The 22,984-nt window shown below is 47.2% G+C and overlaps 9 protein-coding genes across 9 annotated transcripts; 4 read left to right on the top strand and 5 right to left on the bottom strand.

Annotated features, from left to right (window-relative positions):
• Window positions 1-193: 193 nt before the first annotated feature.
• Window positions 194-3,516, bottom strand: F4812DRAFT_270053 (uncharacterized protein). Its single transcript, XM_047930894.1, has 5 exons — window positions 2,710-3,516; window positions 2,613-2,654; window positions 1,641-2,551; window positions 1,278-1,588; window positions 194-1,225 (listed from the first exon to the last, which is right to left on the bottom strand). The coding sequence occupies exons 1-5, from the start codon at window positions 3,349-3,351 to the stop codon at window positions 576-578; spliced, it is 2,556 nt and encodes an 851-aa protein (XP_047792872.1). The 5' UTR covers window positions 3,352-3,516; the 3' UTR covers window positions 194-575.
• A 1,259-nt stretch (window positions 3,517-4,775) lies between these two features.
• On the bottom strand, window positions 4,776-5,683 carry F4812DRAFT_270138 (putative protease inhibitor). The gene is made up of 3 exons (XM_047930895.1): window positions 5,619-5,683; window positions 5,321-5,474; window positions 4,776-5,217 (listed from the first exon to the last, which is right to left on the bottom strand). The coding sequence occupies exons 2-3, from the start codon at window positions 5,442-5,444 to the stop codon at window positions 4,790-4,792; spliced, it is 552 nt and encodes a 183-aa protein (XP_047792871.1). The 5' UTR covers window positions 5,445-5,474; window positions 5,619-5,683; the 3' UTR covers window positions 4,776-4,789.
• A 1,482-nt stretch (window positions 5,684-7,165) lies between these two features.
• On the top strand, window positions 7,166-9,190 carry F4812DRAFT_418099 (glycoside hydrolase family 61 protein). Its single transcript, XM_047933226.1, has 2 exons — window positions 7,166-8,334; window positions 8,394-9,190. Exons 1-2 carry the CDS (start codon window positions 7,705-7,707, stop codon window positions 8,580-8,582), a joined length of 819 nt encoding a protein of 272 aa, XP_047792870.1. The 5' UTR covers window positions 7,166-7,704; the 3' UTR covers window positions 8,583-9,190.
• F4812DRAFT_418098 (uncharacterized protein) lies at window positions 9,190-10,402 on the top strand. The gene has a single exon (XM_047933225.1). The coding sequence runs from the start codon at window positions 9,399-9,401 to the stop codon at window positions 10,101-10,103; it is 705 nt and encodes a 234-aa protein (XP_047792869.1). The 5' UTR covers window positions 9,190-9,398; the 3' UTR covers window positions 10,104-10,402.
• F4812DRAFT_269955 (amino acid transporter) lies at window positions 10,354-12,547 on the top strand. The gene is made up of 4 exons (XM_047930893.1): window positions 10,354-11,040; window positions 11,133-11,644; window positions 11,701-11,862; window positions 11,912-12,547. Exons 1-4 carry the CDS (start codon window positions 10,692-10,694, stop codon window positions 12,497-12,499), a joined length of 1,611 nt encoding a protein of 536 aa, XP_047792868.1. The 5' UTR covers window positions 10,354-10,691; the 3' UTR covers window positions 12,500-12,547.
• A 999-nt stretch (window positions 12,548-13,546) lies between these two features.
• On the bottom strand, window positions 13,547-14,953 carry F4812DRAFT_418094 (uncharacterized protein). Its single transcript, XM_047933224.1, has 5 exons — window positions 14,775-14,953; window positions 14,264-14,717; window positions 13,963-14,210; window positions 13,768-13,912; window positions 13,547-13,691 (listed from the first exon to the last, which is right to left on the bottom strand). Exons 2-5 carry the CDS (start codon window positions 14,676-14,678, stop codon window positions 13,684-13,686), a joined length of 816 nt encoding a protein of 271 aa, XP_047792867.1. The 5' UTR covers window positions 14,679-14,717; window positions 14,775-14,953; the 3' UTR covers window positions 13,547-13,683.
• Window positions 14,954-15,706: 753 nt separating this feature from the next.
• Window positions 15,707-17,359, top strand: F4812DRAFT_449972 (MFS general substrate transporter; the record flags this gene model as incomplete). The annotated part of the gene is made up of 5 exons (XM_047936038.1): window positions 15,707-15,927; window positions 15,990-16,390; window positions 16,455-16,608; window positions 16,665-17,148; window positions 17,207-17,359. The coding sequence occupies 5 exons, from the start codon at window positions 15,707-15,709 to the stop codon at window positions 17,357-17,359; spliced, it is 1,413 nt and encodes a 470-aa protein (XP_047792866.1).
• Window positions 17,338-20,554, bottom strand: F4812DRAFT_269841 (uncharacterized protein). Its single transcript, XM_047930892.1, has 4 exons — window positions 20,412-20,554; window positions 19,485-20,360; window positions 18,544-19,419; window positions 17,338-18,471 (listed from the first exon to the last, which is right to left on the bottom strand). Exons 2-4 carry the CDS (start codon window positions 20,096-20,098, stop codon window positions 17,589-17,591), a joined length of 2,373 nt encoding a protein of 790 aa, XP_047792865.1. The 5' UTR covers window positions 20,099-20,360; window positions 20,412-20,554; the 3' UTR covers window positions 17,338-17,588.
• Window positions 20,555-21,073: 519 nt separating this feature from the next.
• Window positions 21,074-22,296, bottom strand: F4812DRAFT_456558 (NAD(P)-binding protein; the record flags this gene model as incomplete). Its single annotated transcript, XM_047937008.1, has 4 exons — window positions 21,074-21,304; window positions 21,370-21,771; window positions 21,879-22,145; window positions 22,216-22,296. The coding sequence occupies 4 exons, from the start codon at window positions 22,294-22,296 to the stop codon at window positions 21,074-21,076; spliced, it is 981 nt and encodes a 326-aa protein (XP_047792864.1).
• Between the last annotated feature and the right edge of the window lie 688 nt (window positions 22,297-22,984).

Here is a 22,984-nt window from a genome sequence, read left to right as displayed (position 1 = left end):
GTAAGCTAGAGAGATCTGGTAAATAGTAGAGAGACCGATCAATTTGAATAACCAGACATACCAGGGGTAAGCCTGTCGTTGATGCTTCCATGACGATGAGCTTTGTCAAGTCCGTTGGTGTATCTACCTATGTACAAGTAATCCTGTCCATTACGTCATTCAGTAGTAGCAGAAGGAATGCACGAAGATTGACATGTGAATGAAGCTAAAAGCGGGAAGCTACATTATATTACTAATATATATATCGCTTCAATATAAGCCGACAATAACCCGATACTACATATGACATAAGGTGCATTATAAAGTAATACCATCCGCGGATATGCATTTTTGTGTGACAAGTACATATCCTAAATCCCCAAGTTCCAAGTCAGGAAACAGAAATGAAGAAAAAACATAAGAGACATTATTTAATATAGTCGGCAGTAAATAGTTGGAGTCCAATCCCCTTTTTCATACACCACCATACATTAACCTCGGTATGCGTTTAAATACCTAACCCCTAACCAATACCCCTTTTAGGCACATCATAGAAATCATGCAACTCGTATAGTTCATGTAATTCATGCCGTTACCTACCAGGAATACTTGAATCCTAAGTAACCGTTGGTACCTATGGTATCCGATAGAGGCGACACTTCTACCTCGTTCTCCTCGTTTGTTCCGACCTTGTATTTAGTCTCCGGTTGATCCTCGCTGAAGTCGTCGCCATCTTCCAAGTATAGGCCTATCAGCGGTGTCGCAATAAGTGAATCAACACCGCGGGAAATGCTCTTGGCTCCGAGTTCGGGTAAGTAGTACTCCTGTGCAATAGCAGAGCATACCGTAGCATTGTTGGTAATCTTCAGTTGAACATTGCCAATGAGGCTTTCCTCTTCTGGGTCTTCTGAGTTCACCACAGGCCCAGCGATTCTCTCTTCAAGCTCCATGATGTATTTGTCGGCTAGCACGAGTTGCTCGTCCGGGTTGAACGTTAGGAAGGGGACAATTTCGGTAACCCGGTTGGTCAAGCGAGCTCCGAAGCTAGCAATGCTATCCTGCCGAAGCTGTCGAGACAGCTGCTTCTTGAGCGCGAAGTGCTCTAATCGCAAATCAGAATCCCGTAAGAGTTTACTGTTCTCTTCGCAGAAGTTGCGAATCGTGTTATCGAACTTGTCCGTCGACAGGATCCAGATCGTGTCGGCGCAGTCGATCTTCTGGCCATTTCGACGATCCGTATATTCACCTAACCAGTTTAGTTTTGACTCGTACCAACAAAAGCCAATTATTTTACGTACCTAAGTCAAAAGGACTCAGAAGCACCTTGCGGACATCCTCGTTGGTTCTCTCGAACTCCTCAATGAACACGATACTTCTTTGCCCCGATTTCCTAGCGAGGAAGTTGTTCAAAGGCGAACCTAGCTCGTGACCTTGAACCGGTGCTTCGAGACCGAACAGTTCGTTCACCCCCTTGACGTGAGTATAGTCGATTCTTTCGATGTCCAAGGACAGAAGACGTCCTAGCTGGTTCACCAGGTCGCTCTTCCCATGGCCCTTCAGCCCTGCGAAAAAGAGCACAAGGGGTTTCCTGCCTGGTACGGCGAGATTTCTATCGAATATTAGTCAAGTGAATTAAGGATATCCATCTCCGTAACGCTTACATTAGGAAGCTCTTCCTCAAAGTCCATGCCGCTAGTCGTTGTCCAATGATGGTTTGCTCCAGGCCAAGGATCTCTTCCACGCCTCTTCGTGAAGCCAATGTCCGCTCACGGCCGGATGGCGGTTCCAACCTAGATGCTCTCCAAAGCAGATATCGCTGTGTTAGACTCAATGCGGCGGCTAAGTGCGGCCGAATCTCTGGCGAGCACCATACTTTCTCGGCGTCGGTGATATCTTCTAGCTCTCTCTCGTCAGGGCCAGACTCGGGGAGGTCCCGGTCAAATGGGTCATAGTATGCCGAAGGAATGACAAGGGACGACGCGCCGAGCCTAAGTAGCGTCTCTACAGTTCTAGCCGCTTGTTGTCGGGGGCGGGCGCACCGCAAAATGGCGAAAGCCAGCACGGGGAAACGAAGAGGCCCATAGGTGGCGTTCGGATCGCCGCCGTATTTCACCCAGTAGCGAATAAGCTCCGCATCATTAGTCTCGACGACAAAGAATATTGCCGGGAGCCCCATAATCTCCTCGTTGAGACTGTCTTTCAATAGATCACTATTGATCTTATGGTAGTAATCGAGATATTCGCGCAGCTCTTCTGCTGAATATCCGTTCTGGATTGCCGCAATAACTTTATCGAGATCAAACCAGCCCGCATTTTGCGGTTCAGATCCCAGAGGTTCGTTTGGAGGAGGGATGCGAGGCAGTTGGTCATAGTACGAGATTTCATGCGAGACCGGCTCCGGTCCTTCGTTATTGGTGTTCTCATAGCCCTCATCAACCGAGAATGCAGAGCTTGCGTTGATCTCGACAGTCAGTCCTACGGATGCATTCCGTTCAACTTCATCATCCGATATGTGCGTGAAATCCGTATCAGAAAAATGGACCGGATTCTCTTTTCCGTTCGTTTCATAAGCCTGTATCGTATGAGCTACCCATACACCTGAATCCTCTCCAGAAAAAGAATGGTCAACATACCCAAGTCTTAGCGGCCACTTCTGCTGCGTTTCGGTCATGGTTCTATAGGACATGTATCAGTTAGGCGTACCAGAGCACAAATGTTGAAAGACCTTACCCTGATAAACTCGCCTATCGCGTCGAGAGTTGTGGTCGGGGCCGGTTCTGCATCGTGGAATGAAACAGGATGCTCATAGTCTTGCTCAACTGATCCCGGCTCTGGATCAGGTGTCGAATCCCGTGCCAGATCTGGCAATAATTCTGGTTCGTGTTCTTGCTGCGGTTCTGGTTCTGGTCCTAGTTCCGGTTCCAGTTCTGGTTCTAGCTCTGGCTCCCGCTCTGGTTCCAGCATTATCTCTTGGACTGGCTCCGGTTCCGGGCTAGGGTCTCGTGCCCATTCCGGTTCCGATTCCTTGTCTGGCTCGGGTTCGGGCTCAGGTACTATTTGGATCGACGGTAGCTCTGGCACTGATTCTAGAACGGGTGCCGGCGCTGGCGCCGGTGCTGGCGCTGGTTCTGGCTTTGGCCTCAGCTTCGACTCTGAGTGCAATTCCTGTACTGACTCTGGAACGGGCTTTGACACTGGGACTGGCTTAGGAGCTCCATCTGGCATTCGATTTTGTTGTGCCTCTTTCCCGGCCTCTGGCGCCTTCTGCCCCGACCTTCTCTTCTTCTTCGCCATATTTAGAAACGACTGGCTGGGTTTTCTATGGATTAGATTAAGGATGTAAGACTCGATTTTGAACGTGAAAGAATCCATAGAATATATACATAGGTAATTCTGTGGTGTTTTGGATTCAAGTAACTAGGGAGTGAGGTTTCTAATTTCATCACATCCCCAACAAGAGGGAGACACGCTCTTAACGGCTCCAGATTTATGAGCAGCGCACCGATTGTTTTTCTGGCGCCAATAGAAACGTTGATACACCGACGAATGGCTGGGGCGGCATCCATTTCAAAAATTTTTTCCTGTCGCTACTGCAGGACCAGCACCGTTGCATCGAGTAAGTTCACTATCAGATCAGGTCAATCGATCAGGGGTGTCGATAGAGATGTTGAAGTAGCGAAATTTTATTACCTGCCTCGCAATATCACCTTACGGCCAATGGCACTTGTGCCCAAAACATACAAGATCCAATTGCGCATTTTAAGGCGGTCTGGGGTACACAGCCTTGACCGCCAAAAACCATACAGAATAAACGCAGTCGCCGAGCTGCTGAGAGTCAGGCTTGGAACCCAACTGTATGCTCTCCAATTTCATGCATACCGCTCTGCAGCTTTCCGCTCCCCGTTCCAAAGAAGCGGGCGAAGGAAGATGCACCGAAGGTCATATGAACACGTGCTCTAATACCAAGCTCATAAGTATCTACCGGTTGGAGTCAGGCTGAAGAGCGAGTTTCTTTGGGTGTGCATGTTGAGGAATGATTGTATCTCACATAAAAAGCAAAGGGGTCGACCATTTGCCCCGGTTTGCCCTGGTTTGCCTTGGTTTGCCCCGTTCAATATTGCGATGCCAATACCTACGACAACACAGAGCCAGCGTTGCGATTTAATATGATACACGACAACCTGTCAGCAGTGACGTGGTGGTTCGAATGAGCTAATGATGAAGCTAGATGCCCTCCCCGGCGGCGCTATTGGTTTATCCCAGGCTGCTCATTCTGATGGGCATGAGCGCGCGCGCGATGACGGCACCGACATTGGGTAAAGGCCCAAAGGAAAACACCCAATCTAGAGCCCAAGAACAACTAATACTGGAGCAAAAATAACGACACCCGTAGCGTGGGTCACAGCAGCAAATAGTATGGGTCAATAGAAGGTTGGGGAGGTTGGAGTCGATGTTAACCCTATGTGGCGAACAACCAGATAAATCTATTTCACGGCCTGACACGAATGCGAAAAATGCAATCCAAAGAGTTTGGGATTAGCAAATTGAACCAGAGCCGCTCGGGCACCTTGTTCTAACCAGTAAGAATCCCGACAATTCAGCGTTGGGAGCAATGATGTGGGTATGAAAGGGCATCGAAATTGGCCTAATAATATCGCAATTCGGCCCTGCCCGTCACCGCCCCCAACCCAAACCCGAACCCCAGGCTGGATCGAACATCATCTCCACAAGAGAAAAAGGGAGAGGACCGAAAAAAAAAATATCGCAGATGACCGGGGTTAAGCTAGCTACCTAAACTAATCCTAACTCATTAATTGCTGGTAAAGTAGTTGACCGCTACCACCGGCCCGAGCTTAAGCTTCTTCTCCCACGCGTCTAGATCGAAGCGTATGCGGCGCGAAATGCCGACAGGCTTCCCGCGGGCGGGCGCGTATTCCTTGGCGTCGAAGCCCTCGGGCTGTTCGTACAGGAGGAAGAGGTAGCGGTGCGGCGCGCATGGCGGCGGGGGGCCGGGCCCAATGTAATTTACTATAAAGGGCGCGGTAGCAGGAGGCTTGAGGAGAGTCAACCCATTCCCGTCGGCGGCTGGCGTCGGTTTCAGATCCGACTGTATCCAGTGGAGCGCCGGGCTCAGCACGCTGAAGGACGCGAACGGGGCGTCGAGGTCGATGTTTATTATTAAGTAAGTTTTCTCGGGTGACGCCGATGCGAAGCTTATTTCGGGCTCGGATTGAGCGTCTGAAAGGCTCGAGTTAGTCCCGTATTTAAAGACGTCTTGTTTTGTTTTCTTTTAATTCTTCAGCAGTGGGCATATAAGGTTAGGTATATATGTATCACTTACCGGCCTTTGGGATATGTAATCCGGGTTCGATGTTGACATGCTTGCCGACACTTAAACCCAAAATTTTGGATTTGTCGTTCTCGATCAGTGACAAGGCCGCCTTGACGCTGTTGTTGGTAGGCATTGTCGATATAGCTCGAACTTGAGGTGGCGTCTATGATTGATCAGATAAAGTCTAACATTAGGTAGACATGTTATAGGAATGTTATAGAACAGCATTAACCTGATATTTATTCGGTTACTGTTTAATTTAACCCACCCGATCTAGATATTTCTCTGACTTAACTAGCTAACATACCTGAGATGGAGATTTCACTAGAGTGCAACTATTGAACGGAGATTAGCGGAATTGACTTGTTAAAGTCCGCCAAGATTGGGAGTCTAGAAAATAAGAATTTGGATATGATAGGTTTAAGGTGTCGACGAAGATTATGCAACGGTCAACAATATTTGGAGACCCTAATTATATAGCTCATGCTTTCTAATATTGTAGCCAACTGACACTTTATTAACCCTTATACGCACACAAAAGAATACCGGTAAGAGGTGAGGTACTTTAGAACCTTTCGGGGCGTGATTGCTAGATCTATTAGCCCCACTTACCCCGAACATTGTCAATTTAACCGGTGCCGATGCGCTTAAACCTTAAATACGTCCCCGGATTTTTAGGCATTTCGGTTCCGATAATAATACGAGCAAGTGAATAAGTTATAATAGCAACCATTATATTCGAATTGGTATTGAAAGATGCTTATAAAACCAGCATTCACAATAGCCCGGGTTTACGATATAAACAAATAGATATAAAATACGGTACGGATCAGTAGTGCTATGATTGATGTTTGGTTATATTAGGTACTTTTTTTCTTTTTTACAGGTAAATTAAACCATCAAAGATGAAATCGGTTTGCGCTTGAGTCTTACATAGCATGATATCCTAATATGGTGCATTGTTCACGGTGATGCCGCTTGTTGGCAAAGCCGTGTAATTTCGAGGCACAGGTGCCAGTTTTTAAGTGCTTAACCATCCTTTAACACCAACAAGATCGTTTCAGATCAGAGGATAGACGATTGATTGCTCATCGGATCCTTCCGAGGCTACCAACAAGGTCAGAGCAATTCTGGAGTTGTATCGGCCGGCGTTGTTAGTCAATTTCTTACAGACTGTGATAGTCAGGAACAAGACCCAATTCGGGTTAGTCGAGTCAAACCCTGGGGCAGGCTGGCAGGCTCGGCAGGGCAAGGCGGAATGGCGCTACAAAAGGTCCTTACGCACTACCTATTATATATAGCACGCCTAGTCTCTAGATCTACTTAGCTCAACTCAAAACTTAAAACAAAACACCGTAAAAGGGGCCGAGGTTGTCACATTGAGGCTTTTTGAGCTTAGGCCATTGTTGGGAATTAATTGCTTGAAGCGCCGCGTTGTTGAGATATGACAGAATTTGTCATCCTGGACCCTGATAGTAAAACCGCATTGCCTTGTCCCTGAATATACACCATCCAATAAGAATGCTTAACTAGAAGGAAACAAAGAAACAAATTGAAACCATTAGCTCGAGATTTCGTAATAGGACAATGTAACGGATGTATAGGTACTTAATACTTCCGAGAAGTTGATATAGAGTTATAGAGTCACAATATGGGCACGACCTATATTCCTACTCTTAACTACCTAGAATTTATTAATTCTTATTCTAAAATCTGAAGAGTCAACCGCATGTAAGTACTGCAAGTCAAAGAGTTGCATTAGGTTAGGTAAGCACTGTAATATAACCCTTGTCTACTTTATTCCTTGCAACTACGCCATAACAACGTAACAAACACTTACCATCATACCAAGGGAGACTCAGGTTTATGATCATTAACCAATGAACTCACCAACAGTAGCATGCGGAAAACCCGGATAAGGTTTAGAGAACGCTCTGTTAAAGAGAGCACTAGGTTAAAATGTGATTAAGAGAGTAAACTGTGGAGTATCCGGCCCCTTTTATTAATAGATCGTTCTAAATCCTCTAGCTACACATACACATTCCACATACCTGCCATTTTAGGACATTCATTATACGTCCCTCTGAAACATCTCTCCACGATGCCAAAAGCATCAACGGTATAAACCAAACTATATCGAGGAGTCACTAAAAGTGTAAGAGCTTGGCGATGTTTCGTACAACCGCGACGCCTTCGTCGTCATCGTCACTTACAATGTACTCAAATAAGAGTCTATAACGCCCTGTTTTCCATCATGAATCTTTTATTTCCTCAGTAAACACTTGACCATAATTAACATTCATTTGCACAGCAATTTCGAAGCTGGTCTTCTTTCTTTTCTTGTTTCATGTAACCGTCGCTCATTCCAAAAACTGAACTTGATATTTCTCACAATGCCCTCGTTGAGTAGCACACTTTTGGCTTTAGCCGCCTCGGCGCCGGCAGTCCTAGGCCACGGTCACGTCCGAAGAGTTATTGTCGACGGTGTGACTTACCCGGGTTACGAGCGGTGGTCAAACGAAGACCAAAGCCAGGCCGTTACATGGCACTTCACGACCGAGGATGAAGGTCCGGTTCCAGTATCATCCCTTAACACGCCCGATATCATTTGCCACCTTGACGCGACAAATGCCCAGGCCTCAATTCCGGTAGCTGCAGGCTCCCAGTTACAGGTCGAACGCTTCAACACGATAGGCGGATTCGAGCACCCTGGCCCCGAAATGCACTACCTCGCACCCTGCGGCGAAGCTGGCTGTGCCAGTGTCGACAAGAACAACCTCCGATTCTTCAAGTTTTACGAGAACGGTCTCGTTCAGGGAGGTATGCCTGATAGCCCCCAGTGGGAATCTCAGAAGTGGGCTACCACCGAGGTTCACAAGAATGTCCGGCCGGAGGGAGAGGGCTTCATTGACACTTTCACCGTCACCATCCCCCCCAACATCAGGCCCGGCTCTTACGTTCTTCGACACGAGATCCTTGGATTGCACAAGGCCCACCAGGGCGAAGCTGAGTTCTACCCTCAGGTAAGTAGAGGATGTAGGTCTAAACACATTTTCGGTGCGTTGTTACTGACTTGAAATAGTGCATCAACCTCGAGATTTCGGGCTCTGGTAATGAGCTGCCGGAGGGTGTGCCCGCTACCGAGATGTACCACAGTAGCGACCCTGGCGTTGCTCTTGACATCTGGGTCAACCTTCACTCGTACCACATCCCCGGGCCGGCAGTCACTAATCTCTCCGCCAAGCGTCATGCCCGGGACTTCAGGCATTAAGTGGTTGAAATCGGTTATCTACTTGATGTAGACTTCCAGCAGGTTTTTCAAACTATCTTATGGCCACCTATTTTAGGCGTACTTGACACTTCTTACGTAAAGTGTGTTTCAATGTATATATTTGTCCTTTCTTTTCTGCTCCATGTAGTTATTCGAGAAAGTTGATACTTTTTCTCTTTATGGCATATATAAAATCAAGAGCGTTATGGAAAATTGCGCAACACCTGCCTTCTATGTTGCCAATAAAACGATATGTTTTAATCCCATTGTAGCTTCCTATGAGACTTTAGATGGGCTACTGGATAACGCATTCATTGGCCTTTCTCTCGTCTATGGAACCTTATACTGTACCTATGTACCTTAGGTACCTACCTTGTAAACGATGAATTATAGGTTTTCCTGAGACTGCTAGAAACGACTTCTTTGAGCCTTGGTTGAAATAGGGACCTTGCCAGTGCTCTATAGTTAGATCAACAAAGGGTATTATTTCAGATCAACACTGACATCCTTGTCTCAGATACTATTCATTATAATTAAACAAAGATTTTGCTCTGGAGCAAATACACACCACGGTCAACTCCGAGAAACAAGGACAATATATATAGAACCAACAGTTATTTTTTTGTTTCTCCCTTTACAATACTGCTACAACGCATGTTCCTCTGACGCCTTTGTCAAGGCCTCGTAGCATTATGCCACCAGATTATTTATCCTACCATTAACTTGAATCTATAAAACACAATTTTTGGGCAGTTGAGTCCAACCTACTGGTGCGAACTCAACGACTGGCGTAGAATATTGCATCGAAACAACAAAATGGACGCAGCAGCGATACCACAACCCCGACATGCAGTCCAAGATCAGCATGGACTAGCGATCAAACTACTACAGAGCCCCAAACAAAGACATACGCCGGGTCCGGTGTCGCCGAAGCGATTACCGAAGCGCGTGAGCAAATCAAAGGCAAAGGCAAAGGCAAAGGCGATGAGAACTCTCGAGAAAAAAGTATCCGCGATGGATCCCGAGGCTGCATTTCTGGAACAGAGTGGACTTTTTGGAGCTGCTAAGAACCCTCCGCCAAGATCACCTTCTATCCGAAGTCCCAAATCTCCAAAGCTATCCAAACCCAAGCGAGGCCGGAACAAGAGGAAGAAGACAGAAGAGGACATGTATATGGATGATTTCTTGCTCTCCGACGAAGAAGATAAACATCCGGGATACCTGGGCGGCCTCCGGAGAGCGGAACGTTGGATTCCTGATATAGACCACCGGCCGCGAGTGCACCAAAAGCCGAGAAATGTACCATCACAGCTGTGGATGTCGTATTGCCTCATGGACGACTATATATACAGACAGTCCCTGACCGAGGAAGAGGTTCTAGCACATCCACTCATGGACGAGGTGCTCGAGTTTCAGCAAGGGGGCAACGGCTCGGAGCCGATTCCTCCGGTCGGCTATACATGGAACGAGGAAAGGAAATTGGTGCCTGTTTTGGAGCATTCAGACGGGCAAGAGAAGTAATTGAAGTGGCGCTTGGGAAAAGCTCTCCTATTTTAGAGGTAGTTAACTGACTCATGTACATATGACTTTGCAATAGATGAGTTACCTTATATTTTGCTTCCTGCGTTTGGGTAATTTCTGAGAGAGCTGATAGATGATATTATAATAGTCGGTTTAGTCTCGTTGTAATGGGGTAATTTGATCGTATTTTCATACATATCTGTACCTATCTTTAAAACCTTCATCTGCACCTACATCATCCATGCACTTGTAAGTTATGAAATAGAAACAAAATTCATACTAAGTTCGGTACATACTTCAGTTGCTAATTAGGTAGATTCTATCTTCAATTAAAATCGCAATGGTTTTAACTATAATAAATACACCTCGTATATCTCTTAGGTTCTCTTGGCTTAGTTATTGGAATAATACTTCATTGAATAGGTAAAATACGTGTCTTGGATGAAAGGGGGAACACGGTTAAGTTCAATACCCCACTTACGTTCAAGAAGAGAATTGCGTGATTGATTTAACTCCGCTTCAATGTTTCCTCAATCAACAATCATTCACAGTTACGCACGACCAAATTGATGAGTACGATCGGACAAAATGCCACCCTCATCTGAAGTAGAAGATGCCTCAAGGCCTCTGCTTGCTGACCAGAGAGAACCGCGGGAGGTTGGTGCAGCAGATGGCGATGGCGATGGCGATGGTGACGCCCCGCCACAGGGTACGACCCGGGATGCGGGCACGTTCACCAAGAATCTCGGCGCTCTCGAGGCTTTCGCCATCGTCATCAGCATCGTTATTGGGAGTGGCATATTTACGTCACCCGGGTCAATAGACACTAACGTACCTTCTCCGGGCGCTGCCCTGGTCGTTTGGTTAATTGGCGGCGTGCTCGCGTGGACCGGCGCTTCGACAATGGCCGAGCTGGGAACGGCCATCCCCGGCGAAGGTGAGCTATTCTCGTATATTCCTACCCATTCTGTACCTAACTATACACGTGGATAAAGCGAGAGATGAAGACAGAACTAATATATGTTGCAGGAGGAGTACAGCCTTACCTGCAATACATTTTCGGAGATGTCTTCGGCTTCTTGGCCGCCTGGACATGGATCGTAGCCGTCATGCCGGCTACCCTTGCTATTCTTAGCATCGTCTTCGTTGAGAGCATCTACTCCGCGATGGGCGTAACCGACCAAGCCGGGAGAATCGAGCATAAGCTATTTTCCATTCTCATCTTGGTTGTTATCAGTGTCGCAAATTCCATCAGCACTAAAGCTAGTACTCGTCTCAACAACTTTTTCGTCGTTACCAAGTTCGTCAGCATCGCGGGAATCGTGATAGCTGGAATAGTGGTTGTCATACTTCAGGTAACTGATCCGGAGAGGGATATTGGTGGACGAGATTGGTTCGACAAGCCTTGGTTTGGAAATCGGGAGGTTCTTAACCCCGACGGAAGCAAGACGGACTGGAATCAGCTAAGCGAATGGGAGATTCTTGGCCATTATTCTGCAGCGCTATACGGAGCATTATGGGCCTATTCTGGGTGGGATAAGGTGAGCCCCTATTCTACTAATGCTCATGTAGATGAACTGCTCAGATAACGTCGTAGGCGATTTACGTCTCGGCCGAACTTCGTTCACCGGCACGCCAACTTCCACTCGCAATCAACAGCGCTATCCCGACGATAATACTATGTTTTATCGCCGCCAATGCTGCCTACTACATCCTCCTTCCGTGGAATGTGGTGTCGACAACAGATAGCGTCGCTGTGGTAAGTGCATCCCCGATCTGACATGGAAAATCACTAAGCCGTGGGATAGACTGCGATCACTCGTCTCCTCGGGCGCGGTTTCGGCATCGTTGCCGCTGCTCTCATCTGCCTAGTCGTCGCCGGCTCCCTTCTTGGGAACTCATTCGTTGCTGGCCGCATGGCCGTCTCAGCGGCAAACAAGAACTGGCTTCCTCGCATCTTCGCCTCTGTTGGCTACCTGGGATTGAAACCGGGAGCGAGGAATGAGGAGCCATCTGCAAGTAATGGACAGAGCTCTCCGAACACGACGCAATCAGACGCCCCCATCAACGCGATCTTGCTTTCGGCTATCCTTTCGGCTTTATACATCCTTCTCGGAAACTTCCGCGCTCTGCTCACCTTTAACGGATTGGGAGAATATTCTTTCTTCTTCTTGACTGTTCTGGGCGCTATTGTCCTTCGGTTCCGCGAACCAGAATTACGGCGGCCGTACCGACCATTCATCCTGGTCCCCGTGGTGTTCGCCGTGGTCAGCGGGTTCGTAGTAATCAGAGGTGCTTTCTTCGCGCCGGTGCTGGCGATCGTGGTCATTGCTGTATGGATAATTGGCCTAGGGTTCTATTGGATCAAGAAGCGATTGGCTTTGGGGCATGAATAATTGCCAGATTCTGTATGGAAAGGTACCTAATTTTATCCAGGAGGCCGCTTATTTCTTACGGCCTATCATGATATACTTTGTGAAAATATTGAGTTTTTAAGACTTGAGAAGTTTGAAATTGATATAATATATTATAAGCGAAAAGCGTCGCAGATCACTAATGGCAATTAAGACCTTTTTATCATCCGTTCTTAACGCATAGGAACTCCTATGTTAAGGTATATCCTCGCTTCTTATCTACATCCAGCTATGAGTATTTACCTTGGGTTTAGGTAGGCTGCCTAGGGTACCTCAACCTTAAAGCTAGCAGACCTGTATTTATCTGCTTACGTTCCTACCCTCCTGGCGTTCTTGCGTTTTTTTTTTTTTTTTTTTTTGAAGCAATGCTTGAGATGAGCTTGGGTCATTCTGATACTCGGAGCCGGCAAGATCTACAAAACGAGTCGTCCACCTAGGCGTGGCGTACCTTCGGTCTTCGTGTGCAAGATTGATTCTGGCTTTTCTTCCGCCTCCTTCAAGCACGATCACACTTTTGGTTTGCTCATCTATATGAACGTCGTCTGCATGCTTCCCTATAAGGACTAGCTACAACTACCGATCGTAAAGAGCTTGCCGCATATCGATACGACGGGAATTGACTATCTATAGTTCTAGTACTGCGTGCGTGCGTGAGCTTTGATCGTGTACGCTCGACGAGCCAACAGCACGATGACCGAGCTTTTCTTGTTTGTAGTAGCAGTTGCATTATGAGCATCTAGCTCGGCAAACAACGCACGAGCCGCAGTTGGGGACAGGTCAATATGACTTTCATGTTCGTAGTCGTGGTCGATGAGGTAGTAACCGCTTCGGTGGCTGCTCAAGGGCGCCATCTAGCATAGATGTTTATGGATTGAGTGGGAGACGACATGTTTGAAAATGCCCTGATATAAAAATATCTCTGTATGCTAGCTAGGTGAGGTTCGATATAGGAGGCACATTGAGATAGTTAAATTATAAGAAAGGAAGAGGTAAATTGGTATTTATAACAAGTCCATGGAGCTAATGGACCTCGCGCTGTTGCCCTAGTGACGATGACTATGTCGTTCTTCTTAGGCTAGCCTAACAATAATATACTGCCTTATGGGAGAATGTGGAGTCGTTTCACCTCTAGGCGGCGACATGAATCGTATCCATCAATTGAGCTATCAACTACCTATATAGAAGTTAATTAAGATAGTTCACCAATGATAAAATGTCATAGCTTGCCTAGTAAATAGGCACCTACATACCTGGTACTCCTAAAGGCTTTCGTGAAAAGTCAATGGGCTTCTCATTGGGATAATCACCGATTCTATTTCGAGTATCGTCCCATAAGCCTGCTAGCACCGTTCTCTTACCCGTCCACGGACAGCGTGAATGCATTACTGCATAATTCTATCGATATGTTAGAATGGATTAGCCGCGCTATATCAAGACGAGCTTACATCAAGTAGGACAATGTCTCCTCGTTGCCATTTCACCAACACCTGAAGTGATTCAGCCAATGCGAGCGCTAAGTCAAGGTACTCTTTCTCCATCGGCGTCCCGTCCCCATACTCAGGAGGGGGATGATACGAATCGTCGTCGCCTCTGTAGGGAGGCTCAGTCGCTCCATGGTATTTACTTCGGCCCCATGCGCTCGTAACATTGCCGAACCATGTAGGTAGGCCGGTATCCTCGTGCTTTCTTATGACTATAAGTATTATAAGCCATGGGTTCTCAGATATGTGGCGTAGAATGTCGTACTCGGGACAATGTGGGTTACACTCAGTGAGCCGTCCTCATGCCATTGGAAGAGATTGCTATGTCGTCTGACCTCCTCTTCGATCTTCTGTCTGATAACTTCCTTATCGTCCCCCGGTTTCACATGCTGGCCGTATGCACCAAGGACGCTTGTCCCCGTATTTGACCTGACATCTTCGAGCCCGTATCTGTACACATATTTTACTCCCTTTTGGAGTAATTTCTCAATGAAGTCGGGCGCTTGCTCCTTCAAGGCGGCTGCCAAGCCAAGACTTGAGATAATTGGCGTCTCACCTCCTAGGTAGCAAGTCAGATGATAAAAAGAGCTATGCAAGAAGTTAAATGAGTTAATTGAATACCAGACTCGGGCGTGTGTAGACAAGTAAATGTCAACCACGAGGGATTTATCGTTGACCATCCATACTCATTGTGAGGCCAGATAGGAAGTTCCAGTGGACTTTGGCAGAGGGGCCGGTCAGCAACGCCATAGCGACGGGGGGGCTTTTATACTTGCCCTTCATTCGCTGTTTTGATATTCTTAGCCAGCACGGTACGTAGTGGCGGCCGGCCAACTTCCTCATGAGCTGGAAACCCGAATGCGTGAGCGACGTCACTGTACTCTTGAGGCGTCGTGATAGGCAAGCCCCGAATGAGAACTGCGCCGCCATGTTCCCTCAACCCGACGAATAATTCGCCAGATTTCGATAGTCTCTTTATGATCTGTATAGACTCTTCCGATGTAGGGATCCACCCCTCGGCTGGCTTCAGCGCCAACGGAAATAGTTTGCTGTTGTTCAATCCAAAATTGGCCGTCTCTTGCTGACCCGCGAAGGTAAAGGTTTCGAAGCGATCATATGTAGCCATCTTGAATGGCTACCCTAAGTATGCTTATACTAAAGAAGACCTACTATGTCTTGCAATATAATATTACTACTGGCTCTTATTAGTATGGTACAAACATCGCAGTAACTAGATCGACCCGTACATCGTTGATCTGCTTTTCGAATTCGGATCTTAGTTAGAAATCATTTAGATGCGACTGCTTTACCGATGTATAGGTTCATTATGATAGGCTTAAAAGGCGTCAGTGACATTTTAGATGTCGTGATATGTATACCCCCGCAGATTCGTTGATCAAATTAGATCGGACCCCTGAATTATGTGCCATGCCCGTATTGCCAAGTTGTGCATACCACGATAATGATCGCAGAACTATTGCAGAGGTGGACTAAGGTAACTCTGGGACTGCCACATGCGTATGAGGCGTATGTGCCTTGAACTAGGTTGGAAAAGCGAGACGCAGCTGAGAAGTACAGAGTAGGACAGAGTAGATAATGCAGAAGCACGCACTTTATTAACCTCTGGTCTCTGGTAAACTTTAATATTGAAGTATCATCTAAATGGACCTAGGTATTCAAGTCTCGCCATTTTACTTGTTAAGGAAACATGTTGCATACTTCATCAAGCAACGATATAACAGCGGGTGATTCTACCAAAGCATCGTCACCTAATGACGAAGTCAATGAGAGCCCACCAAAATACTCTTGGTACCATGGAGTCTTTTTCAATGCCACAATCGTTGGGATCGCGGCCTTCGCGGCTCCTGGCCTATGGAATGCGATGAACTCTGTCGGGGCTGGCGGGCAGCAGACCCCATATCTCGTTATGTGAGAAAACGCTCAGGGAGACAAGTTGTTCCTGGGACCTAGGTAACTAATAAAACACTTAGGGCTGGTAATGCTATCCTATTTGCCGTCATGACGCTCACCTGCCTGACTGCGAGTATGATGGCGAATAGGGTTGGCTTACGAAACTCTTTAGTATTCGGGACCGTAGGTTTCGTGATCTACTCGGCAGCTCTATACACCAATAACCGCTACGGAACAGAATGGTTTATATACTTCGGCTCAGCTATCTGCGGCCTCAGCTCTGGGATATTCTGGGGAACAGAAGGTGCCATAATGCTGACCTATCCCGAGCCGGAAAAGCGTGGCCGGTACCTAGCATATTGGCTTAGCTATCGCAACAGTGGTTCGATACTCGGTGGCATTATTAACCTCGCCTTCAATTATCAAGGCAAATCGACAGGAAAGCTCGATTGGAGAACCTACATCGTTTTTGTTGCGCTGCGTCAGTTGAAAATACCCATGACCGAATGTTCTTCACGGAAGTACCTATCTAACCTAGAATTTAGAATGTTTGGGGCCGCTTTGTTCCCTATTGTTGACTCCGCCTGAAAAGGTCATCCGCAGAAACGGATCGCGTATCCAGCTAGCGGAACGGATACCGGATCTTGAGGAGCTGAAAGCTTTGATGCGAGTCCTGTTACGAAAAGACTTCCTCTTGGTGTACGTATTAGCGATACGTAAATTCTATGATGCCACACTGAACATAACTATCATAGGATGCCATACTTTTTATACATTACGTGGACGATCCCATATATCACTACTTACTTGTCTTTGTACTTTTCAGTCCGTTCGCGTGCTCTCGCCTCTCTTGTCTCCGCAGTTGCCCAAGTTGTCACAACTCTCTTATTCGGGGCGTTTTTAGATTGGACGAGACTCAGTCTCAATAAACGAGCGAGATACGGCTATGTAGCCATGATGGCTCTCATCGGTGGCTGCTGGGTTTGGGGAGCTATCGTGCAAAACGAGTACACGCGTCACAAGCCAGCACTAGACTGGGTTGATAGCGGATTCGGAAAAGGCTGGGCGTTGTACATTTTCTGGCAGATAAATTTCTCACTCACGTATAACTTTGGGTTCTGGCTTCTCAGCTTTTTAGCTAGGGATTCTAAGGAAATTATTCGGTACGTCTCAGTTGCGAGAGCTGTAGAATCAGCCGGTCAATGTATATCTAGCGGTATCAGCTCAACTTCGGTACCAGTATGTGAATTTACCTTTGAAGTCAAACTTTATGTCCCTTCGGCTAACCGTGTTACAGCTAATATCGGCTTTGGGGGTCTGTTTTGCATTATGGGGCATCGCTGTCATTGCAGCGTACTTCGTAGTTCGCCAAGTGGGCATAACACACATAGGCCCTGAGAAAGAAGCTCCGAACGCTGATGAAAGCAATGAGAGATCAGAAAAATCATAGAACTAGATAGTTGGATGAGCTATTATACCCTAAGCCAAGCCCAACCCCTTTCCTATACAATGCGACGGAATCCAAGTTCAGTGCAGACTCCTATATAACACGCTAATCAATTAAAGACATCAAACAGCAAAATAAGAGGAACTTTATAGTTCAGTTAACAATGTAAATAATGTTCATCTTACCCTCCACGCCACGAAGATGGTCCTAGCCTACCTAACTATACCGTCCTTTACCTCTTGGGAAACCCGCTCTTTGCCTGCTCCTCCGCTTTTATTAAAGCAGGTTGCAAGTACCACGATCCCGCTTTCGGTTGTTCAATATCGACAGCCGTTGAGAAAACTAGCCGGCCCTCTTGGATATCTTGCATCTCCGCCTCATCATTCTCGCGCTCAGGCACGACGCCGATTCTAACGGGAAACAAGTGAGCGTCTGAATCACCATCTGGTCGTTGGCACATTAGGCTGATACCAGAGCTATTCATCCCTATTAGCTGAAAGCCAGCTGGAATGCCCTCATACTTTCTAGCAAAACTGTTAATCATGAGGGCCAGTACTAAGACGGCGCCCAAGGTAATAGCCAGGAGGACGCCTAGCGCCGAATATCCCCTAGCTGAAACATCGAGCTCCGAATGTCGCTCGCTGTTAGTTCCGGGACCAAAGGAGCTGGTTTGCACCACGAATATGCCCTGAGATATGAACCAATGTAATAGGATGGAGCATATCATGAGCACAACAGAGTATTTCAGGGGCAAGGAGAGAAAGTACGTCGACCGCTGCATGCCGACGGGCGACGTCACGCGGAGCGGCTTCTTGCCTTCGGGGAGGGTAAAGCGTGTCCACTCATCAGCCACCAACTGTCTTGTCAAGATGGAGTTGAAGAAGAGGTATATGAAACTGACTAGCACTTGAGGAAGGTTAGCAACGAGGACATTCCCGATGATGTCCGCTCCCCCTTCGCCCTGGGACTTCCAGAACGAGTGACCTATCATCGATGGATTGACTTCGAATCCCAAGCTCCATATATCAAGAAATGAGATATCCATGCCCTGGCTCTTCAGCCTGTTGATGTACTCTCCAATAAGACCAGACGGTACAGCCAGGCCGATAGCGAATCTAAAAAGTCATTCTTATCAGTTCAAATATTGAAGTGACATGGGTGTCGGAATGTGAGATATCAATACTAACAAGATAAGGGCTATAACCCAAGTCTTCATGCCAACAGCCGTAAACCAGTAGCTTTGAGATTCATTCCACTGCGCTAGTCGAAGTTCGTAAAAGGCTCCTTTCGTGGTCCTGGGTCTCTTTATATCTTCTGATATCCCGTCAGGCTGGGTACTTGGCTCGTTTAGAAAATCAGCAATCGCATCCCCGACAGTCACCAAGGCACGCCGACGTCTTCCACTTTCTCCTGATGAGTCATATTTGCGGAAGTATAAGTTCGTCCAGAGGACGAGAAAGCACTGCAGAGACGAGCAGATGCAAACTATCACCATGATGTGTAAGCTGTAGTGAAGCCCACACCTTTGCTCGTTGTTGGCCCGATCGCCAACCAAGCAGTAGTCGACCAAGATATTTGGGAACCCAGCAGACTTCCCTATTACCCAATCATCATCATCCAATGCATCAGCCCATTCTAGACTGCATATTTTGGTGTAATCTCCCGGGTCATATGCAGAACACAGCCAGTAGTTGCCAGCGTCCCAGTAGTCCCATCCGCTCATCCAGCCATCAAGAAGGGACGAGCCGTCATTCTGCTCGGTTGTGATATTCCGCGCGACGACTAATACCCCTCTCGTAGAGTTCAACGGATTCAGGTACTCCTTGATACATTCCCTTGGCTCTAGCCGCGTCAAGCTCGCCGCATTAGTCTTCAAGGTATACACAGGCTCCAGATCGTATTTAACGGTGCCCCATCTGTCACCGGGCGGGATGTTCCACCACCAACGTTGGGGTAAGGGGTCGCTGGCAGTCCAGTTGTCTGATGCCACTTGAAAATCAGCTGTCGCCAAAGCGCGTGGGATCGATACTAGAGGTAACGACATGAATATGACCGAGTTCCAACTAGTTACAGTAATTAGAGGTAGCTTACATGTGGCCTAACTGTGTTAGTAGGGGGGCTAGCTTACACTAGATGTAAAAGCGCTGCCGTGGCTCCAAGGGATAGCCACCCAACTACTCTTCCAAGAGAAATATGTCGCAAGTTGGTAACGTTAGGAATACCGATCCTCAAAGCAATGCCTCTGGAATGTGCTTTTTCTACCTCGTGCCTACTAGGCGAAACGAGTAGTTGCATGCAGTAGTTCCCAGAGCTGAGAAGTAGACTGGAAAGAATGTTCATCGCGGCATGGATGAAGGTATTGAGCGAGCTGGCTCGCGAACAGTTGCCAGAGAAATACGTGCCCACGCCGCGATGATTCGGATTATACGTCATCACAGACCAGGCCATTATAGAAGTACTCACAGCAACAACCAGAGATGATATTATTAACTGGATCTTCAACATTGTCGTCTTCTTAGCCATCTTAACTCTGAGAGTAACGGCTCGTGGGTCCGACGGGTTTAGCTCTGGTATGTACTTAGACAGCACCTCTGCCTTGGCGTATCGTGATCCCACGTCCTTCTCGTGGAAGAGGAGAGGCTTGGCTTGGTCGACTGCTTCTTCATTTTCATTTCTTGCTTGTGGTGATACTAGATCTTCGGCCGCGGATTCAATACTCGTACGCGACGAACTATTCGGCATTTTGTTGTATGATAGGTATTATTGAAGCCGCCCATCAGCCCTACAAGAGGATCCAAGGGGTGATTTCTACCTGTTTTAGCTTTCCTGGGGATGTTAAGTCAACTTCAAAATGCAAAGGTGCCTAAACTGCCTTGTCAGGGAAGCCAGCCCCTGTCTCGAGGGCCCACAATGAACCACACATTGCCATCGAAGGAGAGGCTTAGGCCTTGAGGGGGAGGGGGAGGTGTATTGAATTGAGATCTTCTGGACCGGTGATTGCCTACTGTTCGACTATATTAGGTAACAGGGTAATTCCTACCAGGTAGGTACCTACCTGTTATATGCTAAGTGCTTATCTTGGTCGTTCAATTTCCTTTTCCGCTATTGTCCTCTACGTCTTAATACCGCAGAGCGACATTAAGTATTGATGTCTCCAAGTACGATATTAACCTAGGCGGTCCCAACTCAAGACTAAGGCCTGTCTAGAAAATGAGAGCCAAGATCTTTAGTACTCCTATCGTATACTACTAAGTAAGGGTTGGTCATTTATGTGTGATTCGACGTTGCTGCGGTACTAAGCTCTGCAAACCTCAGCTTTCCCCAACTAAGCCACAATACAACAAGGATCGTACTCGACTTACCAAACGGAAGTGAGCTTTTTCCAAATTATTTTCTATGCAACCATGATAAGCGCCGCATGTTTTGCCGCTTCATGGCAACCTTGTTATAGTGTGGCTGGTTCATACAGCTTGGAATCCAGAAGATTTGAAGATAACTGGCGAGATCGAGAGGTGAGGAATCTAGTCTAATGGTGATTCTAATGGAAATCAACCTAGGTGTAGCACAAATATAAAACACCTGTAGGCCCTTTTAAATATTTAATCATGTATTGGCCAATTTCCTTTTTTTAAACAAAGCTTAATTACCTGATCCCTGATACAATATCGTAGGGGTGTGATACCACCAGTTAATCCATAGACTCGATCACTCTCTGTTCTACGCGAAATTCTCCGTCTCTTTACGACACCATTCCAAAAATTTAGCTGCAATTCCCGTTCCGCCTTCCGACTCCCCTCTCATCGATGTCTCGACGCCGGCGGGAAGATCGCCAAACCTCCCCCAGGGATATACGTAAGCGCCACTCTTATCAGGCGTCAGTTCGGGTGTGAGTGCTGCCCAGAGCTCCGTGTACGCCCCGTAGATAGCCGGATACGTAAAGAATTTTTCCTATAGCAGTAAGACATTGTTAGTACGCCCCTCCGATGGTAGTTCCAAAGCCGTATGCCACCCACCGTGATCCATTGATCCAGTCCCTTCCAGTGGCGCTGTAGCTCCGTGTGCAAATTGCCGGGGTTAAACGCCGCGTGCACGACGCCGGTCTGCGGGGTCGTCTTGGCGAATTCTCTCGCGAAAAAAACGTTGCCGACTTTAGTTTGGCCGTAGTTCAACCTCATCCCTTGGTCCGTGGGAGAGCCGTCGTCGTTAAGGATCATACCGTGCGGTTGCGGCGAAAAGAGTTGCACGGCGATGGAAGCAGCCCACGTAACACGCACACTAGCCGTCGGAGATTTGGATGCAGTCTTAGTGAGGAGAGGGAGAAGTAGTTGATATAGTAGATATGGGCCCAAACAGTTGGTGCCTACATGTAGGTCGTGTCCTTGCGCATCAACACTGCCGCGAGGCGGGAACATGACCTACGAGCACAGTCATATTAGAAAAACGGCCAGGTTAAGGCGCATTTGGGAGACACAATAGGAAAGGCAAGGTGTGAGAAGGTCAAAGGGTCGGAAATTAGACATACACCGGCGTTGTTTACTAAGACGTCCAGGCGCTGTTCCTGAGCAGTAAATGACTCCACTGCGGGTTTAATAGTTTTGAGATCGGATAGGTCTACATGTAGAAATTTGACATGGCCGTTGCTCGAAGGTGAGGCGTTTTTGATATCCAGAATAGCCTTCTCTGCTTTTGGCGCAGAGCGACCTGCAATCCAAACAGTAGCATTTTGGGCGTAGAGGATTTTACATAGTTCGAATCCTACGCCGGCATAGCCACCCGTCACGATAAAGACCTACGTTACGCATCAGCAACGCGGAAGAAGTTGAAGTAGTAGGTAGTCGACTAGGTAAGCTGTTTCTTACTCTGCCGGTTTGATCAGGGCAGTTCTTTTCCGTGAGCGGCGCGGCCGGGATGAATAAGCATTGACTGAAGACATTGCCCATGGTGTAATTTGGTATAAGATATATTGAATATGAGATAAGTAACACTGGCTATAGCTAAGATATAAGTCAACGTGAGATCGTAAAGTATAAGAGGTAAGTAAGATTTAAGATATAAAGATGGCTGGGATACACATGTAACAACCTGAAGGGAACCAGTTTTACCCTTGGGCCTTATTTCTTAGCGTCGATGCTAACCGGAGTCTACATAGCTGTATTTTGGATGTTACTTGCCTTAGAACACCCCGCCATTCCTCTTCTCTACCCCGGCATGTCAGATCAGGGGTTTAAGATATGGTGTCGCATCCCCGTTCTGGGGTCTCCACATGATCAAAACTTATAACCTCCCGTAATCTACTATTCAACCTGCGTCGGTCTCTGTCGTGCTACTTAGTACAGGTCTCAATAGACATATCATTCGTCTGGGTCGTTTGCCCCTCTATCAGATTATAGATAGAGACGATATTACGTCCCGACTCGTTACCGTCCGTTAATCCCGTTTCTCCATCTGAACAGGGTTGTACGGCATCCCTCTTATCGTCGACGTACTTGGTATCGCCCATCTATCGTTCCGGAATAAAGGCCTTAGTATTGCAGAAACTGGAAGGCGAAGTATGAGCCTAGTGCTGATTTATCGTGACCACTGTCTGGAATGGCGTCTATTAGCAAATGTATGCCGTGATGAACTACC

This window comes from Daldinia caldariorum, assembly GCF_022478825.1.
Source record: "Daldinia caldariorum strain CBS 122874 unplaced genomic scaffold F4812scaffold_3, whole genome shotgun sequence".
In the NCBI taxonomy this organism is placed as follows: Eukaryota; Fungi; Ascomycota; class Sordariomycetes; order Xylariales; family Hypoxylaceae; genus Daldinia; species Daldinia caldariorum.
The sequence above is the reverse complement of the archived record's forward strand: the minus strand, read 5'-3'. Positions and strand labels throughout refer to the sequence as shown.

Excerpts from the sequence above, each read along its gene's own strand:
- F4812DRAFT_270053 (XM_047930894.1), bottom strand. The coding sequence starts at position 3,351 with ATGGATTCTTTCACGTTCAAAATCGAGTCTTACATCCTTAATCTAATC. Across the intron at positions 1,589-1,640 it reads TTGAGGAAGAGCTTCCTAAT|AAATCTCGCCGTACCAGGCA; the intron begins GTAAGCGTTACG and ends AATATTCGATAG. Across the intron at positions 1,226-1,277 it reads TCTGAGTCCTTTTGACTTAG|GTGAATATACGGATCGTCGA; the intron begins GTACGTAAAATA and ends TAAACTGGTTAG.
- F4812DRAFT_270138 (XM_047930895.1), bottom strand. The coding sequence starts at position 5,444 with ATGCCTACCAACAACAGCGTCAAGGCGGCCTTGTCACTGATCGAGAAC. Across the intron at positions 5,218-5,320 it reads ATTACATATCCCAAAGGCCG|ACGCTCAATCCGAGCCCGAA; the intron begins GTAAGTGATACA and ends CGAGCCTTTCAG.
- F4812DRAFT_418099 (XM_047933226.1), top strand. The coding sequence starts at position 7,705 with ATGCCCTCGTTGAGTAGCACACTTTTGGCTTTAGCCGCCTCGGCGCCG. Across the intron at positions 8,335-8,393 it reads AAGCTGAGTTCTACCCTCAG|TGCATCAACCTCGAGATTTC; the intron begins GTAAGTAGAGGA and ends GACTTGAAATAG.
- F4812DRAFT_418098 (XM_047933225.1), top strand. The coding sequence starts at position 9,399 with ATGGACGCAGCAGCGATACCACAACCCCGACATGCAGTCCAAGATCAG.
- F4812DRAFT_269955 (XM_047930893.1), top strand. The coding sequence starts at position 10,692 with ATGCCACCCTCATCTGAAGTAGAAGATGCCTCAAGGCCTCTGCTTGCT. Across the intron at positions 11,041-11,132 it reads AACGGCCATCCCCGGCGAAG|GAGGAGTACAGCCTTACCTG; the intron begins GTGAGCTATTCT and ends TATATGTTGCAG. Across the intron at positions 11,863-11,911 it reads CAACAGATAGCGTCGCTGTG|ACTGCGATCACTCGTCTCCT; the intron begins GTAAGTGCATCC and ends GCCGTGGGATAG.
- F4812DRAFT_418094 (XM_047933224.1), bottom strand. The coding sequence starts at position 14,678 with ATGGTCAACGATAAATCCCTCGTGGTTGACATTTACTTGTCTACACAC. Across the intron at positions 14,211-14,263 it reads TGTAACCCACATTGTCCCGA|TCATAAGAAAGCACGAGGAT; the intron begins GTACGACATTCT and ends TAATACTTATAG. Across the intron at positions 13,913-13,962 it reads GAGACATTGTCCTACTTGAT|AATTATGCAGTAATGCATTC; the intron begins GTAAGCTCGTCT and ends ACATATCGATAG.
- F4812DRAFT_269841 (XM_047930892.1), bottom strand. The coding sequence starts at position 20,098 with ATGCCGAATAGTTCGTCGCGTACGAGTATTGAATCCGCGGCCGAAGAT. Across the intron at positions 19,420-19,484 it reads GCAGCGCTTTTACATCTAGT|TTGGAACTCGGTCATATTCA; the intron begins GTAAGCTAGCCC and ends TACTGTAACTAG. Across the intron at positions 18,472-18,543 it reads TGGGTTATAGCCCTTATCTT|ATTCGCTATCGGCCTGGCTG; the intron begins GTTAGTATTGAT and ends ATGACTTTTTAG.